This window comes from Ciconia boyciana, chromosome 2 (genome assembly GCF_034638445.1).
Source record: "Ciconia boyciana chromosome 2, ASM3463844v1, whole genome shotgun sequence".
Classification (NCBI taxonomy): Eukaryota; Metazoa; Chordata; class Aves; order Ciconiiformes; family Ciconiidae; genus Ciconia; species Ciconia boyciana.
The window spans coordinates 104,190,517-104,214,794 of NC_132935.1; the positions used below are offsets into that span (position 1 = coordinate 104,190,517).

The following is a 24,278-nucleotide window of genomic DNA, read 5'->3' on the forward strand; positions in this document are numbered from 1 at the left end:
GCAAGTTAGAAGTAGAGTCAAGACCCCTAGGGGTTTTTTTGGCTAGTAGCTCAGCTTTATTCTTTAAAAGAAAGCTGGAATAGGGGAGATTTTTTTTTTTTGAACTGCTTTTCTAGTATTGGATAAAAATTGCAGGACATGAACAGTAGCAATACTGCAGCAAACAGCTTGCTAAGTATATCCCAAAGATTTAACATTCCAAATAGAAGTAGCAAGCTCCTGCATAACTCATCACATGTTTTTGCAAGTAGTATTGATGGTCAATAACAGACCAACAGATTTCCCCCTGAATTCACCAATCATACATAATTGCTAATAAAGAGAAAAACAAAATGTTCTTTCATTAAGAAGCTTTCAGTATTTCTGAATTAGAAACAATATAAGAATAAAGACTTTCTACAAAGCCCTCAGAAAGGTGGGCCACCTTGGAAACAAATGGTCACAGCTATGACTAAATCAGCCAAATCACACATTGTCAAAAGATTTTCCATTCAAGGTATTAAGAACAGATTTTTCCTCATCCTAACTGTCCTGCTTTATATATCGTTCACTCAGCCAGCTGCATAGCCCTCTCCCATTTCCCTGAGACAAGTTCATTATTTCAATAGTAGTTGTTGAAGAAGCTTTTCTACATCTAAGATAATATAAATGCTAAAGGCTATAGGTATTTTTATATACATAAGTGTACTCAAAAGAGAAACTTTTTATATTTATCAAGCTTAAGCACAAGCTCCTCCCTACCCTGATAAACAACATTCATACCACCAAGTCCTAAGGAATCTAAAGCAGCACCCAATGTTTTTCTCTTCACTCCTGTCTGTCCCCCCAGCTTTAATTTCTCCCTCTTTCAGAATCCTATCTGGCACACAGAGGAAGCTTTTTCAATAAATCAATACTCTAATAAAAAAAGCCCGCTTCTATGTACTCCACATATTAAGCGAGTTTTTCTTATACAGATAAAACCACTCACCTTATGCTCTATATTTGACATTCATTTTTAATAACAGACCTTAATAAAAGAAGCACCTGGCAAAAACATGAATCTAAAATAGCACAATGTTAAATCTGGTCTGCTTTGACAATATTTTTCTGATGAGGCACACTAACTAATCAATTTAATTTGGTTTCAGAAAAAATTATAGCATTTTGCTGTTTTCAAAGTATATTTCTGAAAAAAAATAACCATCTGAAAGAACTGCTATGAGGATAGGCATGTTAAGTAATAGCTATCATTTTTTTGTCAGCAAAATGGAAGGCTACTGTTTTCAGCAAGAATGAAATTAGGAGCTTACCCATGAAAAATGTAAGAGACAAAACCAAATTATATGCTTTTTGCTAAAATTATTATAGCATAAATATCCTTGTAGCATCTTTATGGAAAACAATACATACATTATAAAACTGCTCCCCAGCACACATACACACAAAGAACAAATTACCTTCCTAAATGTTATGTTTAAGAGCAGAATTTTCAAAACTACTTGTGTGTCTCACATTTACTCCATGAAATTCCTAAAAAGAAAAGGCAGGGAAGGAAAGCCAAAGCATAAGAGACTCATTGAGGAATACCAACAATGACAAAACATCTGCATGTTCTGACAGCTACCATCATCCCAAACGGGCTTTGCTAATCCGGGGGTAGGCCTCCTGACAGCAGCTGCAACATGAATCACTATGTTTTGAGCTAAGCTCTGTTCTGTCCTCACAAAAACAACACCGAAGAGTGGTATGAGGTGTACAGTTCCTAAAAACACAGTCAATCAACATCGCTACAGAGTATGCTTCCATTTTACACCAATGACTTACCCAGATATTTCCATCCTGGTGGTATGGTTTCCAGTTTCTCCCTGTATCACTATAGAGCATCCGATACTGAGTGACCCAGTCAGAACTGCTGTACCTGCCTTGAGTCGCAATAGCACTGATCTGCTTCCTGTTCCCAAAATCCACCTGCAGCCATTGGTAATGGTCGCTGTCTGATGGAGACCAACCTCCTGCACCTGTTGGGTTGAAACAGAACAGAGAGATTTAGACCTCAAATGCTCACTTTGAAGTGAACACATTGTAAAGATGCTAATTGCTGGAAGGCAGCCCAGCTGAGAAGAGTATAATACCAAAAAAACGTGAACACATACAAGAGAAATATGATTGCATAGTTTTTTTTAAAATGCATCTTTAGCACAGGCTTCAAATGCATTAACTCTGTTGCCTTAATCATTTTATGATATAATTATAATGATTTAATGGGCTGCCTGCTAACGAATCAATGCCTTTATAATGCCTTAATTACAGTTTATTAGTTTTTGCCAAATTATAATTGTTCAAGGGTTGACCAATTTGCCATGAAATCCTTTGTCAGAGTAAGCTGGCACAAATCAATAACAATCTTTGGATTTTGTATGCCTTTTCAATAGCACTTCACATTAAAGAGATAATATAGATAAAACAGGAGGAAATAAGAGCAAGCTCTCTGCTTTCCTATGTGTCACTATAGTGCACAAACTGAAAGAGATACCAAAAGAATTGAAAAAGGAGCAGGTACTGCAGGGCTGGATCCAGTTTTGATCTGCTGGGTGTACAAGCTGTCACAGATTACATTGGCAGATGTCTCGCAGAAGTGTTATTGGTCTTTATGGGTCTATGAATTAACTTGACAATAATACTATTAACAATACTCTTCTCAGCCACTAGACTACATTGAACTGTTCTAAATAAAAAAGGCCAATGATGCATAGATAAATGTAGTATTACAACATTAATGCAATTTCTTATTCTTCTGAAATAAAAAATATTAAGGGGAAAATTGTAGTTGGATACTGCAGAGAATGATAAAAATTCTGAGATAGATATTCTAATGGTATATTTATCATAATGATAACTATTAGGAAATAGATGAAACATAGAAAAAAAAATCTATCAATACAAAGTGGAGAATCATTCCCTTTATCTTCATAGCAGACATTAAGATGCAGAAAACAAAAACTTCACAGACTTAAAGTAATTACAGGGGGTTTTTTTACTTTTCTTTTAAGTTTGAACCAAATAAATGGCGTGGCACACCATGAAATCACGTGGTCTAGTCCATGGGCCAATTTTTGGTGCTTTTAATTTCACTTATAGACTTCAATTGATGTCAGAAACCTGGCCTGCTTGCCAAGCAAGAAACTCTTTACTATACTGCGTCTTATATACTCCCATCATTAGGCGGCAGCATTGCCTCAGTCTTAGACAATTCTAAAACTCATTCAGCTGCTACAGGTGTTAACATGTGCAGGTCATAGGACATTTTAATGTTGTGATATCAATGGGATCATTTGATGTCATAAGTGGTTGCCTTTCATTGTAATTATAAGTGTAGCACTATGCCAATGACATCTAATTTGATAAAATTCTGAAGATTTACAATAGATGCTTTGTCCTTGAACTACAGGTAATTATACCCAGCAATATAAACAAGGTTCTGTAGGGGTAGGGAATAGCATTTGAAACCCTTACTAAAAGCACTTGCAAGAAAAGGTATTCGCACACATTCCCAAATTCAAACTAGATCTATATTTGCAGAGAATGGCAACTGGTCATTTAAAAATAGAATATAGCTTCTTTGCGACTACTATGCAAGGAGATTGGAACAGTTAGCTCTACATACTTGTCATAGTAGCAGAGACACCACTTTCTCTCCCTATCCTAACATCCCTGTCCAATTGGTGTATCTGAGACTGATGGCACACAAAGGATAAGAAGCTGTCCCTGTACAGAAGCCACCTTTGTAAAAGGGTCCTTTGGTGGCTCCAGAAAAAGTAAGGTCCAAATGTGAGCATTCAAATGTTATTATGAAATAATAGAGCTGATAAATCCATCAATAAAATGTCCTTCAGCAATGCAATTGTTGAAAAAGGATGACATGCTATAGCTGTAAGAAGGCTAAAATAGACCTTATGTTTTGTACGCTTTTTACTATTGCAGGAGATTTTGTTATGCAGGAGATTTACATTAAAACAGGAGATTTTGTTATGCACATTTAAAAGAAAAGAATTTTAACTATAACATGATATATTTTTTCTTTTAGTACTTTCATATTACTGAGACGAGACTTCAGCCTTCTTTATCAGTTAAACATACATATTGTAAATTGCAACTAGATTTCAGAAAGTCTTCACCTACAAATCCATTGAAAAGTTTGGAAAAATTTAGTGCTAACATTCATTTTCCCTTTTTTTTGATGTAAGAAGAGGTGGAAAACACTCTTCCCATCATGCCTGACAAAAGTCAGAGATATGTGACACAATAGTCACACCTAGGCCAGGAGATGGAAACACAAGTATTGCAAGACAGCTTGCCCTATAACCATTTCTAATACACGAGAGACAAGACTTTTAGTCAATATTGCAGAGAGCAGCAAACAATATTATCCCACTGGTTTCTTGACCCAATTCTCTATCTCAGTTTCACATTTGCCTTCTGGCTTTTCCAAGCAAGTAAATAAATAAATAGTCAAAAGGATGAAGGAGAAACACGTTGAATTATAGCTAAATGTGCTGCTTAGCAGACCAGCATGGGAAGGGAATGGTGATCAGTCTGTGCGGCAGGGCAGGCGTCAGCCATTCACCCGAAGCAGCCTGTGGGGATCAATTAAAAGCTTCCTCTTCCCCTTTGATTCATCAAGCTGTGTAATTTGGGGGACCTGATTACTTTGTTCATTTTGTTTGTGATATGTGTAACCTCTATTGATTCAAGGATTAATAAAGGTCCTTCTTTTTTTTCAGGTGCACGCTCTAAGTAAGTTATGAAAAAGTTGGATTATATAAAAATTTCCCTGCTGTGAGATCTTTGCAAAGGTCCTGAATTCATTGCAGGAATTTAATATGTTTGTGTCTCCATTCACTCTAAGCAGGTACAAAAAATCTCACTTCCCCAGAAATGTGCATGTGCTCACAGCTCAGCATATCATTATATATTTTGCTGAATAAAATCAGCTTCTTCACTGGAGTGAAGAAGTTGGTTTGATATTGGACAGGGAACAGAGGAGTTACTGACAAATAAAATATTTAACACATTTTCCCTTTTTAAAAGGAGTGGCAAATTTGGAAATCAAACCAAATTTCCACAATATGGCATTATTTTTGAAATACACTTACTTTTATGGCCAATATATTATGACAGAATAATGAATTATCTTAAAGGAATGAGCAAAATGATAGTTAGTAGTTTTCAGTGAGCATTACTTTGTACTGAAACTGCAATGGTATATTAAATTTGTTGAATACATCCTATTCACAGTATTATTCTTCACAACTTGGTGTAAACTATTTATTTTTAATGGTTACAGGCTATAGTCTGGATTTCATTACATGCATTATTTTCACTGTTTATTATGGCAGAAAAAAGGCATTGGATACATGGCTTTTTACATGATACTCCAGTTTACTTCATGTACTGCCTTTTAATGCCAAATGCCACAATATACTATGAAATCAATGTGAGCTACAAATTATTAGAAAGATATTAGAACTACAAGTTATTTAAAAGATATTAAACATATGCATATAATATAGTTTACTTTCAATAAACAGGTAAGGAGCGTATATGGGGTTCTGTGGTAGTAGAGGTGCAATAAATACAATTGCAGACAATATCTACTTCCTATTTTTATTTTTATGCTATTCCAGAATTTGATGTGATTAAACACATTCACCCGCTCAGCGGCCAAAATAATTGACTCAGTGACATTAACCAAGAGAGTCACTGAATACTTTTATTTATGTTGTACAGCACTTTACACCACAAACAGGGCAACTGATTTCAGCTTGAGCAAGAATGACTGTACGTGACCCTTTGATAGCAGGTATCGGAGCACTGTTAAGTTCAGCAACAGTGAAGTCAACGTTGAGCATGCTGCCCACATATCCCTGTGCATCCAAGAAACTTTCCTGTACAGAAAAGCCTAAGAGTCTGAATCAGCAAAGCCAGCCAGAGCATTCCTGTGGGAAAAGGCAGCTATGAAAGATTTTACTAAGCTTTACTTTCAAAACAAGCTACAGAAAGTCATTTGATCTGCTCCTATTGCAGACTGACCAAACAACGTGTAGGGAGTCTACTACTGAACAACACAGACAGTGATGCAGAAGACACAGAAAACTATATTCAGAATGCTATGAACTTGTAAAACTTTAATCTTTTCATGATTTTTCACCAGATAAAGACAATTGCTAACAAAAAGTATCAGCATCATTACAACAAGAACTGAAGTTCAAAGAATTAATTTTTTAATTAGTTTTTAATTTAATTTAATTTAGTTTTTAATTTTAATTAAAAAACCCTAATAGCTTTCATGTTTTTATTGGATTTTATTCTACAGGTTCATTCTGTGGAACTGCAAACAATATGAAAAACATAGCCTATCTCCAAATGACACATGCAAAAGATAGCACTTAATATATTTCTAGGAGTATAAAGAATTCAAGTCAATGTGGGTCTATTTTTGCAAAATTTCATGTATAATTTCTTCCTTTTAATTAATTATACATTTCAGCTCCTGATTCAAAGTGGAGTGAGGTAGCTCCCATTTACTGCACACTAAGAAAGCCAGTGTGATGAGTTAGCCTTACCTTCTTATCATTACCCCGATAAATCATCAGTAAGTAGCAAAGCTGGGGACTTGCAGATTTTAGATTATCTGAACTGTCATATGCTACTGAGCTTACAGATCTATAAGAAAGGACACACTGATGATTTTTGAAAATGTCTGTTCCATTTCAGTTAGAAATTTCTTTCTTTTGAAAATCTGGCACTTCAATCTTCATTCATGACTGAAACTGGAAAGATTAATTTGCACTAGAAGAATCCGTTCTTGTTTTAGTCGCACTTATTCATCATCCCCTACTTCAAATCACAAAATAAAAAATACCAATACTGCAGTAAGTCTAGTTTCCTACTCTTTTCAAATCAGTAATAAAAGATTTCAATGACATGAATGAACGAAGGAGGGGATCCTTAGTCAGAAATTTCATTAGAAACCAAACTATGAAAAGCAATAGATAGAAGATTTAGGATCTGTGGTAGTTATAATTCAAGGGATTACTTTATCTGATAATAGAATATTTCTATAGAAATATAGAAATATAGATATATAGAAAAGTTGGTTTCCTTTCAGCAAGGAAACAAAAAGTATGCCTTTTTAAATAATTATGTAATAATAACCCAAAGCATTCTTAGAGTTTGAATCTGCTTATTTGTATGGGAAAAAACACAACCCAATCTTTCAATGAGAAGTAACACTTTCTAGGTCACTGCAATAGCATGAAATCAATAGTGTTTGATACCTTGCTATTTTCCAAGACATTGCTTGTCATTCCTCTACATAAAAGATAAATCAAGACAAAAAGGAAAACTTTGAAATACTGAGATCATTCATTCACTGCACTTCAGAGAAAATACGGGCAACCATTTTCTACAGTACCCTAGAAAACAATATAAAAGACCCAAACTTCTAAACTGCATAAATCTACCTGCACTGTTAGTCACCATTATGCTTAAGTAGGACATCAATGATGGTTTCCAGTTTTGGTTTTTCTTCCTCTGTTTGTCCATTTTGTCATGGTAGATAAAGACTGTCTGTATACAGACAGTAAAACATTCACCTATACATAGAGCAAATAACATCCTAATATTGAGTAGGTCTAGTCACACTGACAAAAGTTATGAACATATAGAAATCTGGGATGATTAAACACTTTGATCCTTTGCTGCTTTGAGCAAGGATCGTTTTTACCCTGTATTAGGTATTTACCCTCTAAAGAGACTCCAATCCTCATACAGGGCTCCACTTCTAGTTAAGGCAATCTTTTCCTGATATTGGCACGGATAAACATTTTTTACTTCCTTATCATAAACAGTATGCATTGTTATATTTCTTGTATTCATCTGCTGTTCTAGCTAAGTCTGGATTTGTAATTCAGTCCCCATCTTCAGGGTAGGGATTTGCTTTTGCATGTTTGAAGAGCTTTTCTTTCCAGCACATAACAACAGTGATGGAATTGCAGACAAGGACATGCATGACGCTGATGGTGGGCAAATAATGAACGTTCTACTTCAGAAGCAGCAAAGGTTGATGTTTAGAAGGCAGAAAATACTGAGAAAATAGCAGCATGATTATAGTCACCCTCTATTTAAAATTACCTATATTTATTTAGTAAAAAGTTAAATATCACAGGAAAGAAGAAAGAGGACAGAAATGACAACAACTAGATTTCTTCTTCTCCAAAATTTATTATTAGAGTGTACCCCAAATCAGACCATATTTACTAAAAACTGGCAAATTAGACCCAACCTTTGGCCTAACCCCCCATGACTTTCAATAGCAGCTTTCCAGAGGTGCAACAAGAATTGGGCTCCAGTAAGCCCTGAAGCTCTAAGTTCCCTATGAAATACATCTGATAAAATTCATTCTGTGGTGGTAGTAGAAGATAGGAAAGATGCAATATTAATTCCCCAAATTAGCCTTCCATTATAGCAGCTGAAAGTTGTAGGTTTACAGAGAGGTCAGTAGCAGCATTAATCTTGACTTCTGAAAGGCTGAAGTAGCACACTACTAGCCCATCCAGTGTCCATTACTAGTCACTGGGAATGTTTCTACTGATTTCTAGTGGCACTTACAAGTGCCTTCCCTTGGTGTGGCTTAAACTCTCTGATAAAGTATATTTTTTGTTTATTTAAACTATGTAATACCCCCCCCCCTTTTTTTTTTTTTTTTGGGGGGGGGGGGAGAATAAGGATTAGCCCTTACTCACTTTAGTATATATTTTTTGGACATTGTTAGACTAATTTTAGAAGAGTTCCCCTCTACTAAAAAATAGACAAGGGGAGGGAAAACCCTAATTATAGTCCTTAAAATTATTTCATTTTAATTTAAAAAACTGAAAGTTAAGAGTAGAAATAACCCAAGGGATAACAGTAGTTATCAGGATACAGTCCACACAGATCTATTTTAAAAGAACATTAAAATCACTATATTATTTTTTAAATCCCAATAGATCTTCCTTACAGTAAATGCAATTAAAATAAATCCCTTGATGTAGTGTCTGCTTCTTAATACCCACTGCTCCCTAGTATATCTTAACTGAGCAGAAACCACATATGAGGGAATGAATGATCAATCTGCCCTAAGGAACAGTGGTGATATCTAACAATAAAAATGATGCAAAAGAGATCTCATCGTTGTCATTCACAGTTGACAAACTCAAAACAGGGGAAAAAAATCCTAAGCCTGAGGAGTCTCATATCCTGAATCCACTGTTGGGGAACAAACACTTTGCAGCTTAGGTTATTTTAATGAACACATCACTTTAAACTATGCCTTTCCCATCTGTTCTGCTTTCTAATTACATATGCAAAAAGCAGCTCATTCACAACTGCATCCTAATGGAATCTTAACCAAAACTTGGACGAGATTTAAATATTCTGTGCGCATCATCTGTATTCAAGGCATCAAGCAGCTTCTTCTCCATGAGGTGTTTTCTTGTTTTCTAGACAGAAAGTTGAGGCAAGGCAATGGATCACTGCACCCTGGCATACAAACCCCTTGCATACAAAATAACCACAGTGGCATACAAAAGACAAGGAAGAGAGTATAGAGATCTCCCTTTCCTCACACCCCCTTTTCAAGTAGCAGGACACAAATCTTTTGCGGCATGTTTATGCATTGCAGCACTGGGGTTTTCCTAACAACTCAGGTCATATCCCTGGCAAGAACTAGCAAGTGTATAGCTAATGGATAAGCAGACACTGCCTCTGCAGTGTCTCTGCTGAGCAATCGAATGCTGATTAGCAGATTCTTATCCAAGATTTTAATGCTGGTCAGATCAGAAATAGAGAAGTTTTACTGACTGTGATTGAATAGCATTTACAGCACTTAGAAATCCAAATACAAGCTCATTATGACACTTCTGGTAGTTCCTTGTAACTGTTGTGATCCCTGCTTAGTAGAGATGACAGAGAAAAAGGAATTAAGGTATTCCTGCATCTGATCTATACCATTTCAATAGCAATGAGATGCCCAAACACTTTAGTCACCTAAATCATCCTGTTCCCATCAGCGAAGTCCACAAAGCAATGGAAGGCAAAGCTGAATTTCTCCAAGTTAAATCGTGATGTTCTAGACCATCTTGATTAATATTTTTTCCCTCAAATGATTGTACATGAAAGATGATTAAATGCCAGAATTCAGTCTTAGATATCTTGTTCTGTGACAAGTCTTCAGTGATAAAAGATAAAAACTTAACTTCCTGCCTTGCAGAGACTTGTTGTGTGAGATCCTGTAGTGAATATAGTTTCTGCCATTGTGCTTCAGTGTATACCAGTGTTCCAGTGATGTGCAAACAACACTGCCTTGAAATGCTCACTGTTAACAAATAAAAGCTAAATGATTATTGCATTATACTCATTATCTGTTTTCTATCTATGTTTTTTAACTCCAAATCTCCTGGTCTGTGTCTTGTGCAATAATTTTTTCTCCCTTGACTTCTTCCTTGAAATGCCCTGCCAATGACATACTCCCTCCGGCTGTTACGTGCCCTGAAAGACTCTTAGCCCAGCAAGTACAAAAAATGACCTGGCCTAGCTCCTGCTGTTAAATACAGCAGTTCTGAAGTCCAGCTCCCTTGATGATTGCCAACAGTCAACCTTTGCCTGCTGCTACTGATGTTTGTAACACCCACTTGGGCTCAGCTCCTGAACTGCTACAGAACCTGAACACTGCTCACTTTTCTTCTCTCTCTGTTACTCTTTATCCATTTCTACCAGGGTTTTTTGTTTGTCTGTTTGGTTTTTTTAAAATCTTCTTCTTTTGGGATTGGCAAGAAAAAATACATTCAAGAGTATGCTCAGGTTGAAGATTTTTCCCTAGTGTTTCCTATCCAGGTTAAACCTGGTTTCCCTGTACACAAATGTCTTTTCATCTGCTCAAAATTTCAGACCTGAATTCCCATTTTACAGGAATTTCTCAGAAGCTGGTTTCTACCCAAATGGTGATGATTTCTCAAAAGTCAGAATCGTTAATAAAGCTGATATATGTTTTCTGACTACCTTATTCTTTTTTCCTGAGTGCTAGAGTGCTAAAATCACTACACATTTTGATAATTTTCCACAAAAATTGTACGTGAAGCCAATGAATTCTCATAAAGACGTTCTCTTTTCTGAAACAAAATGACTGATAGGGAAATAAAACAAAGATCAGTCAGCTCTACTGAAAGTTTCTGAATACTTAAAATCGCTATCTGAATCTTTGCTGTATGTAAATTGCCTAGAAAATTCACGGCTAGAGGGAGCTATACTATTCTCTTATTTGTGCCAACATTGCACAACCACTGACCCAATCTTGAGAACAGGAGAGGACTCTTCCCTACCTGCCTCATTGATTAGCCACCGCTTCCAAATGCTTCTGAGAGACAGACATTGCTCATAATACTACAGGAGCTCTGATATTATCAGTGCCATGCATGAATACAAGTTACTGGTACTGTTTAATCCTTTTTTTTTTTTTCCTTCACCAAGCAGAGGCACAGAATTGTGAAATATTGTGAGATGACTTTTGAAATCTAGTATACAGCTGATTCAAGGGTTTTGCACAGTTTTCTGCTTTTAACAAAGCTAAAGGATAATTATTTTTCCATTAATGAATATATTGCAAGCAGTACCCAGATCCTTATCCTTTCTCTCCATTAAGAAAATATATTCTCTTTTTAAAAATGACTCTGTACTGCATCCATTTTGATGATGAAAGCTCATATTATGCCTTCTATTTTGCTAATAGCAAAATATTTATCGATATCATATGCAGAGTTGCAACAACATGGGAGGAACAATTTTATTGTTTATTTTAATTTGCAAAATAATATGTTCATTTCAAGATAGGACTATACCACAGCAGAATTCAACATTTTAGGGCAATGATTTGCCTGAAGTCTATGGTAAACGACTAATAAATATTGACTATTCCCTAACAAGTTTATACTCCTTGGACCCAAAACATAGCACTGTGTACAAAATCATTATAATCATGTGAGACTGTACTAGGGAAAAAAGCTGGCAGAAAGAGTTAAAAGTTATAACGCTAATAAAGTAACAGTGCTCTTATCAGTGGCATCAAATGTTAATTTACCCACGTGGGATTAACTAATCTGATACATTTTAGACACTAACCAGGGAATTAAATTCTGCTAGGATTTTTATTCAATATAAATTAATGAGAACTCAAAGTTCATGCGTCAGAGCATTTAAAAAATTAAACTATAATAAATTAAAAGCCCCAAATGCACACTCCAACCCTTGTTCTTTAAATTTTAACCTACAGAAGGGAGAAGACTATGGAAATGCTAGCTTTAGAGTAGGAAGGTTCAGCTTTCAGGGTCTGGGGGAGGATTCAAAGCAGGATTTAACTTCAGGTGCCCTGAATCATCCCCACTTCTCCCCCTGCCTCTGTTAGCCCTCTAAGACTCTTAGGATGGCATGGCTCCCCAGGCTGAAATGAATCTCTCTGCAGTTCCCATGCTCTCCATTTAAGCTGTTCAGGCTACAGATTGAAATACTTGTTCTGAATGCATTTTTTCTACACTGTTAGTCAAGACTGCTGAGTACAACACTGCTGAGAAGAACTTTTGCATGTCCAGACCAACTCAATATACCCACTCCCCCTCCCAAAGGAAAAAAACCCATCACCTCAAACAGCTAGACTGCAGATCATACCTAAATAATTTCTGTCTGTACAGAGCAGTAGTTGGCAGATGAAGAAACAGCCACAGCTACAAAAGGAGTGTTCAAGACAGAAATCACTAACTTGGCAGAAGCACTGCACAGGCAAGCAAAGACCTAAGAGAGGATAAAAATAGCTTTGTATGCTTTAGTTTGCCTGTCTGTAAGCTGCTGTAATGCATCATTCGCCTCACGCAGACAACTGTGAAAATAAACAGTATTTTGAAACTATGAAAAATGCTGTTATGCTAAACCTAATAATTTCTCCTACTTCAACCATACATGCACAACCCAAGGCTCTATCCCCTTAGAGCTGGCTGCTTTATCCTTATAAAGATTACATCCTTCTCTTCTTGAGTAAAGCTCACGGGTTTTCCTGCATGCTGGAATAAGCAAATCTTCATAACAGTCTTCAAGGAACTTTCCATTTGCTGAGCCTAGACAAGGAAGCACTACCGCAGCTCGAGAGAAATTGTCCAGGGACATCCGTGCAACTGTATGACAGCTTTTCCATAACTTCTATGCTCTCCTGATTCACTTTTATATTGAAGAAAACCACTTATTACAGACAGCTAGTCCTTCTCTACTTCCAGCTACATGGATACCATTCCTACTGAAGACAGAGGGATTTTCCTTATGGCATAAGCCCAGGAAATAAGTATGCAGCCAGGGCTTCTAAAGCACAAACCACTACTAGCTAAATCACTGCTTCTATAAAAACTGAATACTATGATTATTGTGCTATAAAAAGGTCTTAAACAGGCAAAACCACATGGCTTAAGAATGGGAAGTGTGATATGATAATTATATGTATTATGGTTAGAATATAGGTTTAAATACAGGGGTTTTTTTTAAAGAATGAAAGAGGAAAAAATATCTGCTGTTAATTCTGGGTTTAAAGGAATCTTACGCCACAGCTTTAGCTTCTGATTTGGCAATGTTAATTAAGCATCATAAAATCAGAGTCACTTATAAGAGCTAGCTAATGCTTATCAGGCCACTGCAATTTTTTTCACTTTTATGTATTATAACTATTATATAACCTCTTTTTCCTTATTAGTAGCAGCGAAGTATCATTTGGAGAAAAAGAAAGTGTTATTGGCCATAGATTTCGTGAAGCAAATTTATCACACAGATGACTCCAGTAAAAAAAATAATGTACATAACATATATTAACTTGATCTATCAAAACATATACCAGCTGTTAGAAAGATATGACACTTGATGATTGGAAGAGTATTTATAACAAGAAAATAAAAATGTTAGTAATATTCTGGTTTTGTTTTGTGTTTTTTTTTTAAAGTAAAATAAAGGGAGTAAAGATTCTAACTTAAGTTTTACCCTGGATTTCAGTTAAATATCGAAATTCTTTAAGGATATATAAGCATATTTGCATAACAACAGTATCTGTTACGAGAGGTTTCATTAAAATGCATTTTGAACAACAGCTTTTTTATTCCTTTAAAGTTTGCCTACAGGATTTACACAAGGCAGAGGGCTGAAATCTGGAATAGTGAGATTCCCTGACATTGCTTCTGGTTTATGTCTCCTTATACCCCACCACAGGCACCACATCTAGTGCCTGTATCATTAAGTTATCCCTAACACCCTCTGGAAACCTGGGTTGCTTGCATCCCACTGTATTGCCCTTCCAGGAGGCGTCAGAGAGATTAAAGTCTTGCACAAGAATTAAGGTATCCAATCTGGAGATGTTCTGAATTTGTTCAAAGAAAATGGTGTCCACTTTCTCATCCTAATTTTATGGTTTGTAATACATTCCTACCACAACATCACCCCTCACTGGCTTCTCCCTGGATCCCGACACAAGGTCTCATCCACACGCAGAACTCTAGTTTCCCAGGCTGTGTGCATTTGCATGCATGCACTTGAGAGAGGCATCCCTTTGCCCTGTTTTTCTGTTCGTGAGGTGTCTCTCATTCTTGCAGCTTTTGCTTTCCAACCCTATACACCACTTTCTCATTCAACTGTGGGTTGTAATTTTCCTCTGCTATCTTCAATTCAGTGGAGAACGAAAAAGATAGTGAGGGTGCTGGAGCACTCATCCTGTGAGGAGAGGCTGAAGGACCAGGGCTTGTTCAGCTTGGAAAGGAGATGGCCTTAAGGGAACCTTACAGCAGCCCCCAGTACCTACAGGGTGGTCATCACAGAGATGGGGCCAGGCTCTTTACTGAAGTGCATGGCAGGAGGATGAGAGACAATGGATACAAACTGAAATGAGAGATGTTCTGACTGGAAATAATTTTATTTTCTCACCATGAGGACAGTCAGGCAGTGGAATAGGTTGCCCAGAGAGGCTGCAGTCTCTGTCCTTGGAAGTTTTCCAGATCCAATTGGTTAAAGCCCTGAGCAACCTGGTCTGATCTCAGAACTAACCCTGCTTTGAGGAGGTGGTTGGACTGGAGACCTCCTGAAGTTCCTTTCAATCAGAATTATTCTATTATTGTAAGAGTAGCTTCTTATACGAACAGTAGCTTGGCAAATATGAACACCTACACTAGGTCAGCCTAACTTTAATTAACTACGCAGATAGCAGAGTATGAGCGACACAACACAGGACTTTCCACAGGCAAAAGGATGGAGGAACACCTTGAGTGCAAAGTAGCCATTAAATACACATTTTTGCTTATGTTGAGGTAAGATTGTATGATCTGACTGTCTTATACAGGTTAAAGTATTTCACATTATTAAGATAATAAAAGAGGGGCCCTACTCCCTAAATTATTTCCTCCTCTCCTTGAATCACTGCTCACTCAAGCCTCCCATCTGCAGATGCTCAAACCTTTCCTGAGATTCTGTTGCTAAACTTCATAAGATAGATGACATTTCTGCTCTAACAGACAATTCATTATTAAACTTATTTGAAATAATCTTTAATCCCGATTTTCCACATTTGCCTTTCTTATTTTACATTTTTAATTTTTTTTCATTCTATATTGCCTAATCATCACTAGCAACTATTTTCTACATGTCGGGGTAACACATTAACTTGCTATGTGATACTGACCTTTACTTACTTACTGTATCGCTTGATTGTATATTTAAATAAAGTTCTTGGTACTGGGAAAGCTTGCTTTCCTGGAAGTGTGTTTCTTTAATTCTCATTATTTCCTACCCTATATCTCAAGGTCAACCACCTCCACCTTTTTTCTGAATAGGTATTTTTGAGAAGTTATAGAGCTGCGCAAACAAAGCCAAAAGAAAAAAACAGAGATTGAGAAACATACAGTGTATTTCTTGAACTCATTCTGGAAGAAAACTAGGAAGGGGCACAAGAAGAGCAGAAAATTAGATATTAACTATCAAACTCTTCCTTTGTAAAGGAAGTTACGTATTAATGCCACAGATTTTGAAAAGAATGAGATTCTAATATACTAAAAGCAAAGTATAAATTTATCACAAAAGATTTACTGATAATTTCACAATGGAGTCGGTGAATTGGGAGTAGTATATATTTCATCTTTCTCCAATATTCATTTGCTAGCATTGTTGGACAAATACTATAGTCACGAAAGTAAGAGCAGATTAAGCTTGCCTTATAACAGACACCATTCTGCTACCTTTCCCAATATTTTGCTACAAGGTCAAAAATTCTGAATATTGTGCTTACAGCTCATTATAATGAGTAGCGTCGGTATCTGCACAATGACCTTAGAACAGACACCAGTGCATATTGTGGAACTGGACAACAAACTCAGCAGGGTGCAAGATCAAGTGCTGGATTTACAAACTCACTCAGAAATCTGAAATGCAAGACATCTGTAATTTACTATTCTTCATCAAAGATCAGGAAAAAGTGTAATACTTGACTCTTAATGGGTAAAAGAACATGGGGAAAGCATTTTGGACACAAGATTCCTCAGGGAATAGGGTTTCTACCCATCTTTATTTACAGACTTGAAATTCTCTGTTACATCTCTCCTGGTACAATGTGTGTTTCGATCATAGTCAACATCTTCGCAAAAGCATTACATACCTTGCTCCTATAAAAATCCTTAAATGCAGAGTAACTGAAATACTTTTAGGTGCCACTGATTTTCTCAAGCTTTGTACAATTTTGCCTGACAAATTCATGTTCTAAGGCTGCGCATTCCCAAGCACCATGGAAAGTGATCTAAAACAGTAGCTTGTGCCATGTGAACATCCCTGGAGCTACAGTCATCAGCTGAAGGATTACATGCTAGTCAGAACATATTGTGTTATACTCTATCATGCCAGATCTGCAGTGACAAGTTTCTTCAACACTAAAGCTGAGTTTCTGAAGTGACAAGTCTCAGGAATCAAGAAACTGCAAGATCTCCACATACATTCCAGTGTTCCAAAAGCACAGCAATACTTATTACACATTCTTCAATCAGGCTGATGATTTGCAGCATACGCTTGCTTAATGCCTGCCTAAGATAAAAAGGCAATGATAACGGTGCCAACAAAATGCCGGATCCAAAAGCTGGCAAAGTCAAAGGGCATCTTTCCACTAGCAGGTTTTGGATCAAGCTGTGAAATATGTCAATGCACTCTGACTACCACCAAAACCACTGCACACTGCCACAAACTTAACACCACCTCTGCCACAGCCACCAGCTTTTTACTGTCATATAACCTTTTAAAACTTTTCTCGGTGATCTCTCTCTTTATGATGTGATGGCTCTTCCCATTAGCCATGGATATCTGTTCCTGGAATCTGAGGTCATGAAAATAGCTGTGACACAGAGGGTACCAGTACTGCAATAGATTTAACGTACCTTTTTTGACAGAGTTAAAGTACTTCATGGCGTCAAATGCAAACAGCGCCTTAAGATCAATCTCCTCACATAGGAAAGGATCCTTTCCATGGGAACAAACTTTGTGAGAAAGTTTGAGCTCCTCTTCCAGAGAGGACAATTACCTTTTTGTACCTACAACCTGCACATATCTTTACACACTTCTTCCCCCCCCCCCCCCCAATATCCAGACATTATTGCGCTATTAAAGTGAGTTTCTGGACACTTCCAGGGATTTTAATTGACTGTGCTAAGCTACCAATAAACAGACTGAAAAGTTGCATGACAAAATCCTTCTTTTTATAAGGGGATAATCATTATGAAATGCTAGCTTTATCATTTGGAGTTTTCCTCTTATATTTGGCATGAGCTCTTCTTTCAAAAAAATGCTTAGATAAATTGGTGAACGCGTTTTATAGGTTCATCCATCTATTTGGCAAAGAAACGTTTGATGCTCAATTCCATATTCTAGAAGCATATTCTATACTTTCAAACACTATAGTTAAAAAGAACAATATAATCCCTCTGGGAGTAAAAAGAAATCAAATGTGGACATGGTACATTAGCTTAATAAAACCCAGGAAAGACATTTACGAACACTCTGGCCTGAGGGTCCCTTTAGGAACAAACACAAATGGTTCTGTTTTTTACATAATCTTCCTTCAGTAGCACTACCCACAGGAGAAAGTGCAACATACACCTTCAGTTTGAACCAGACAGTGGTATTGAGATGACAAGTAGTTCTTAAAGTGTGTCCTAATTTGTTGAAAGCAGTTTACTGAATTAGCTCTATAGCCACTGCATGTCAATGTAGCTTTGTTTCAACAGATCTGAATTCATGTTATTCCTGCCTTATGTTTTCCATGTAAATTATAAAGAAAAAAGACTGTCACTCCCTCCATTAAATATTAAAAACAGAAAGGGATTTTGTGCTAAACTTGCCTGGAAAATTAATGGAATTTAGGGGCCCAATTTTATGTACCTTTGCAAATCTCTCTCTCTTTTCTCCTCTTTCTACTTCCATGTAACCTCTTACAATTTGGCTTATTCCTATCAAACTTGCCAAAATAGCTACAAGCTCCTACACCTTTGAAGTCCTTAGTTTTTCTTTGTGGGGAGTAGGAAGGGGAAGCATGTTTTAAATACAGCTTGTCAGAAAGTTGCATATACTCATTATTTAAAACTGTGTCAATACTTAGTAACCAATACTGCTGGTATTGATCAATATCAAAACTAACTCTAGGCGTAATCTTTTGAATTAAGTTTTTACAGACCCCACACTCAATGCATTCAAAAATGTTCTGTTTGGCTGGTACTGTTGATAGTTTAAAATCATCCATAATACCAGCCCATATTAGATTACCAGTATTAGCATTATCTTTTAAATAAGGCTATCAGCTTCTGTTGAGACACTTTTATGCCGTTCATGTGGTTTTGCAGTATTCTACATCACAAGATAACATCAGTAGCCTTTGTCTAATACACAAGGAGAAAACAGGAGAACAGTTAATAGTATCACCTCTGCTGGGCAAAGGACTTCTGCAAAATGCTAACAATGAGCTTCCGGTATTATGGATAAATAATACCTATATTTAATTGGAAATTTTGGAAGTAAACCAGTCAATTTACATTTATTACAGACAATAAACTGCATAATTACATTACTTTCTGTAATAGATTCTAGCACCTTGACAGAAAGTTGAAATTTCACAATGCTGATCATTACTCTGATCAGCAGCATCCTGTTCTTTAGCTGTAATCTTTAAACCTTTTTAAAGATAAAAGCCATGATTACAGCCTTCAATTTCCTTGCTTGCAAAGTAATGAACATTAAGTTTCTGAAATCATTATAAGCATTTCTATAGCTAAGCTTTTAGCTGTGTTTCACGAGTCATGTTAGACTACGCAGACAATGTATTTTTGCAGTTATGTGGCCAGCTGAAAAATGCATGCAACCTTCTAAACATGAAACAGAAAAACTTGCCAGTGACTAAGGCCCTAAAATAAGAACACTTCTGTCTTCAGGGAATGGAAGACAGAGAGAAAGGGTAGACGCTGGTTTTGGGTGACTGAAAATGATATGGCTTAATGATTCTGGTACCTCCATGCTCATGTCAAACCAAAGGCCTTATTTATGTTGCTTCCCTATCTCTATTAACTTAGGAGCTTGTTTGTAGTTTTTACTTCACAGTCCCAACTCTATTTTTCAGTAACCTCTAGATCTATGCCAATAGGATAAATCAATTGATTTGGGGGTCTCTCCTGTCTTCTTTCTTACTTGCAGTTAACTTCCCCTCTTCCTTTAAACTTCCTTGCTTTCGTATGAGAGTGTGAGAGGCTGAAAGTGTTGCAATCATCCATAAAATTGGATAAGCCTGTAGATTTCCCCAGCAAACCCTGTCATTGTGACTCTAGCCTCATGGAGGGACCAGCTGTAAGAGAACAAGATAAGAGCATAGAAATAGCCATATCACAGCTAGTGAGCTGGTAAGCTAGTAGCTTTTCTCAAAGGGTGGCCAATACCACATATTTATAGCAAGGTGCTCTAGTCTCAGAGCAGACAGCTGCGTAAAAAACATTCCCTGTGAAGGGCTCAATCTAATTCCTTTAACTAAAGTCTAGTGGAAACCTGAGAACTGGAATGTTTAAAACAATTTAGTGCCAATTTCTACTCAGTTTCTGGTATCTCTGCTTTGATCCCTAGCTATAGTACTCCTTTCCAGATGACTTTGGATGTGGCTCATCAAACAGCCATTGCTAGTCAATGATGAGCCACTGCTGGTCAACATGTTGGTTGCGGCCTTAGCTGCATTTCACATTACTTAAGGTTTCAAGAAAAGGAAAGAACTAAACCATCATCAGCAGTGTGTTTAAGATAATAAATTCTGCATATAATATGTAGAATTTGATTTTGCCTTGAAACTAGAAGTTCATTAAAGTAACTTCTAGAGATTGCTCACAATAATTTGGCTTATAATTAATAGCTTCTCTGGTCTCTCAATAACTGTTATTTTTAAAACTTGGCTTGCAACTTTTTCTTCCTGATAATTGAGCACCATTTTGGCCTAATTTAGAAACTGGTTAATCACAATTGGGAAAAAAAAAAGCCAAAAAAACCACAACAAAAAACCCACACACAACAAAAAAACCCCAAACCCACAACAAAAACCCCAAACCCCACCTGGAAACCAGCACGTACAAGCAACAATCATCTCTATGTATTCAAAACATGCTATGGGGAATGCTGCTGACCAGCTGCTAAAGTCAGCAAATTAAATAATCCCAGCACTGGCTTTTGTTGGAAATTCTTTCCCCGCCATAGACAATAGACAACTTCTTGGTACTGAAAAAAGTATGGCTACTCATGCCTGACGTATAAATATTATGTAGTTAATAGACAGGGTCAAGTGCCTACTTTTACATACCGTAGGACCCTTTGATCCTTACAAATATCAGATCATTTCTGACAACTTTCTTAACCAAAGCAGAATTAGCTCACTGGGAGTAAAGTGCCTACAAGCCCAGCTAAATTTGATGGTAGTCAATATTGAAAAGCAAAGACATCTTAAATACAACTTTTCAAAAAGCAGCTTTTCAAGCTTTCTTCTTTTTTCCATTGCTTATCAAATATATAGCCCCATGACTCTCAGTAGAAACAATTTATCTATCATTGAGTGACTTGGAAAATTGACCATTCAAATAAATTTTGTCACAAAGAATATAAGTCCGTCCTAAAAGAAATATAAATCTGTCCTAGAAGCAGTCAGAAAAGTTTAGGGCTCTGAAGAGACAACAGCTCATTATCGATATTCAGTTGTTTCTTAGTCGGCCAAACTACCAAGGGCATCCAATACAGAGCAATATTATCCTATTTGAACAATATATTGCAGCTAAAGAAATAGATCACTTCGGAGGGAGAAGAGCAGGGCAGATAGCGTGAGGAAAGGGTTAAACTACTATTCACATTTCTTCTGAGGGTTGCTTGGTCCTTAGCTGTCCTTCAGCACAACAAAACTCCATACAGCGAAGAACACAGAAAGTGTAACAGCTTTTTTTTTTTTATATCTGGGTCAGTGTAAGTAAACTGTTGCTTCTTAATTACATCAACAGTTTCTCACCCTGCAGTGTTATAGTCATCTGCCATTCTGCACAAAGCTGACTCAAATCTCAGCTACCATGATAAACCTAATAAAGGAAAATTATTCTCTCTCTTACTCAAGGGAAGGGTTTTCTCTTGCTCAGAGCACTCTGAGTGGGATCTATACAACACTCTATCGTTCACCTCTTCCCTTTTCACCTATAACTGGCTATATACAATGCTTGCATAAAGCTGAAGTTTTCTAAAGTAAGTGTTCTTGCTCAGTATGAATTGATGCACTTTTTTCCTTCCAATGTATGTGCACCTGTGTCATTTTTGTCAGTATTAAAGTGAGTCTTACATACAAATAGGTTAAAAAATAGTTTCATTAAGAAAATTAGACAAAACAAGGTGAAACCAACAGCAAATCTATGACATAGGACTGGATGCCAAGTCAGAGTCTTCCAGATACAGAGATATTTTTTGTGACTTACATAATAACTCACATACAGAAAAATGAGTATTAATGTTCTGTCTCTTACTGTGTAGCTCAGATTTACTTGTGAATAATGTAATTGTGAAGGCTGAAGCATGAATAATAGCTCCACTCTCCCATCCTGCAGCGAATAGCCTCATTTTATCACATTTCTTTTCTCTCTTTCAGCATATTATTGTATGAGGAGATTATAACAGTAGCCAAATAGCTCCCATTTCTACCAGCATTTACGCTTGTTTATGACTTATTTGGGAAAGGCAGTGCTCTGGCTGTGCTCCAAGAAGCTATCTACCAGTTGCACTACACCCATCTATGTAAGGAAAAACCTTTGTTTTGTGTGGAGAGGCTGAAACACTCATAACTGCCTGACAAGAGGCACCTACGTTGGAAGCAGCTGACAGTGCATTTTCTGTACACTCACTGCATCTTTGCCTCAATTCCAGATGAGTCTCACCCATCTCTATATCTTGGTCTGAAATATCCTAGGCTACGTTATATCTACAGATATCTCACCTGTCAGCCTCTGCTACTCCTAAATGTCCTGGACCTGTCAAAAGAGGTTGGCCAGTTTCCCTATGTTGAGGGTTTTTTAATCCTGCAGGTTCCCATTGTTCTGTGCAAACGCAGTAGCGCCATTGTCTGAGGAAGTAAAAAATTTTCTAATTTGTTAAATGTGCCAACTCTGGCGTAGGCAAGCTCCTTGTAAGGCATTGAATTGAGGAGGCATCTAGCAGAACTCCAGTGTGTCATTACCATATATTTTTCAGCCAAAGTCTCACCCTTTATATTAACTCTAAAATTTAATTATAAAGTGTGCCAGCTTTTTAAATAGGATAAAACTCCACTCCCTGTTTTAAGAATTGAAACTAGACACCACAGGTAACATCTGCAATCTTGAAATGGCTTGATTATATAATTTAGTGCCTGATTTACAAGGATTGATGGCCTCTGTGAAAAATTGTCTTTATGCAGGCAAGAACTTGCCATTGGCAATACTCTTCTTGCACTAACACCTATACATCATCTGACTAATACTAACACCTCCACATACAGGTGATACTTACTTCTGTGAATGTAAACTTGATGAATGCTTCTGAAACACATAACACATAAATGCAATACAAGTTTAATGACATTTAGAAAGAGTGTGAGAACTTTTACATCTTATGTGTATGACTCATCTGTGTGAAATTTGAAGCAGCTGACTGCAAACAATAAGAAAGAGAAAGACCAGATATACTATAACACCTATAAAGCTCAAGTATAAACTTGTCAGCCACGCCATGTTTGAGACCATTAGCTCCTGCTCAAATACAAATAAGAATATAAGTATTCTGAGTGGTGTTGGAGATCTAATCAGGTCTGCATTTTCAAGATAGCATAGAGATGAAGCCAGTAGAATACCTAAACAAATTTCTTAACTATTTACAGGTTAATGTCTCAATGTTGCTTGAGAAAACCTTCAAGTTAAACTCTGGGCTTTTAGGATCGTTGAGAGCACTGAATTTTGGTATTCTGAGGATAAACAGACAGAGCTGCACTGGTCCCGAAGGATATGGGAAAAGTATTTCTGTGATATAGACCAGCCTGGCTGACTGTGAGGCTGCCTACTCTCTGCCACCAGCACAGACACTTTCCTGCGAGAGTCAGCCATTCATTAGCTTCAGAAACAATTAATGAACTAAGATGAGTTTTGTCTGAAAAAAGCTAGCTGGTCAGCAGAGCCAGGGTAGATCTGCTGTCCCTGGCCCTCTGTGGCCCTAGACAGCTGCCCATTTGCCTTATGTCTCCAGCTGGACTTGGAACTGCTGCCTCTGCAAATGATTGCTGTAGAAAAAGTTTCACACACAAAGTTTAAGAAAGTTCAGTATTTTTTTTTTTTCTCCTCCCCATCTAGACATATATTAAATAAGCCAATTAGGTATTCTGAATACTTTAATTAACAAATTAGTTATGAACTGGAAAAAACGGTCATGCTTTCTGTATTTGTTAGGCTATGGTAAATTAACATAAGCTAATGATGCTTTATTTTTATCCAATTATTTGAGCTTCACTTTCCACAGACTTTGTTTCTTGGATCGTGTTTTGAATGAAAAGGGTGATGTTTTTCCTTTTTAAAGTTACTTTTTCAACACATCAGTCTGACCTGGATGTACACTGGTATTTTTTTTCCTCCTTTTTG

At 36.9% G+C, this 24,278-nt stretch overlaps 1 protein-coding gene across 1 annotated transcript in view; it reads right to left on the reverse strand.

Moving 5' to 3' along the window:
* The window catches only part of CNTNAP2 (contactin associated protein 2), a 1,193,181-nt gene that overhangs the window by 797,592 nt on the left and 371,311 nt on the right, over nucleotides 1–24,278 (reverse strand). The window contains exon 3 of the mRNA XM_072853401.1: nucleotides 1,807–2,000. Coding sequence (XP_072709502.1) covers nucleotides 1,807–2,000 — 194 coding nt within the window. The remainder of the gene's footprint in view (nucleotides 1–1,806; nucleotides 2,001–24,278) is intronic.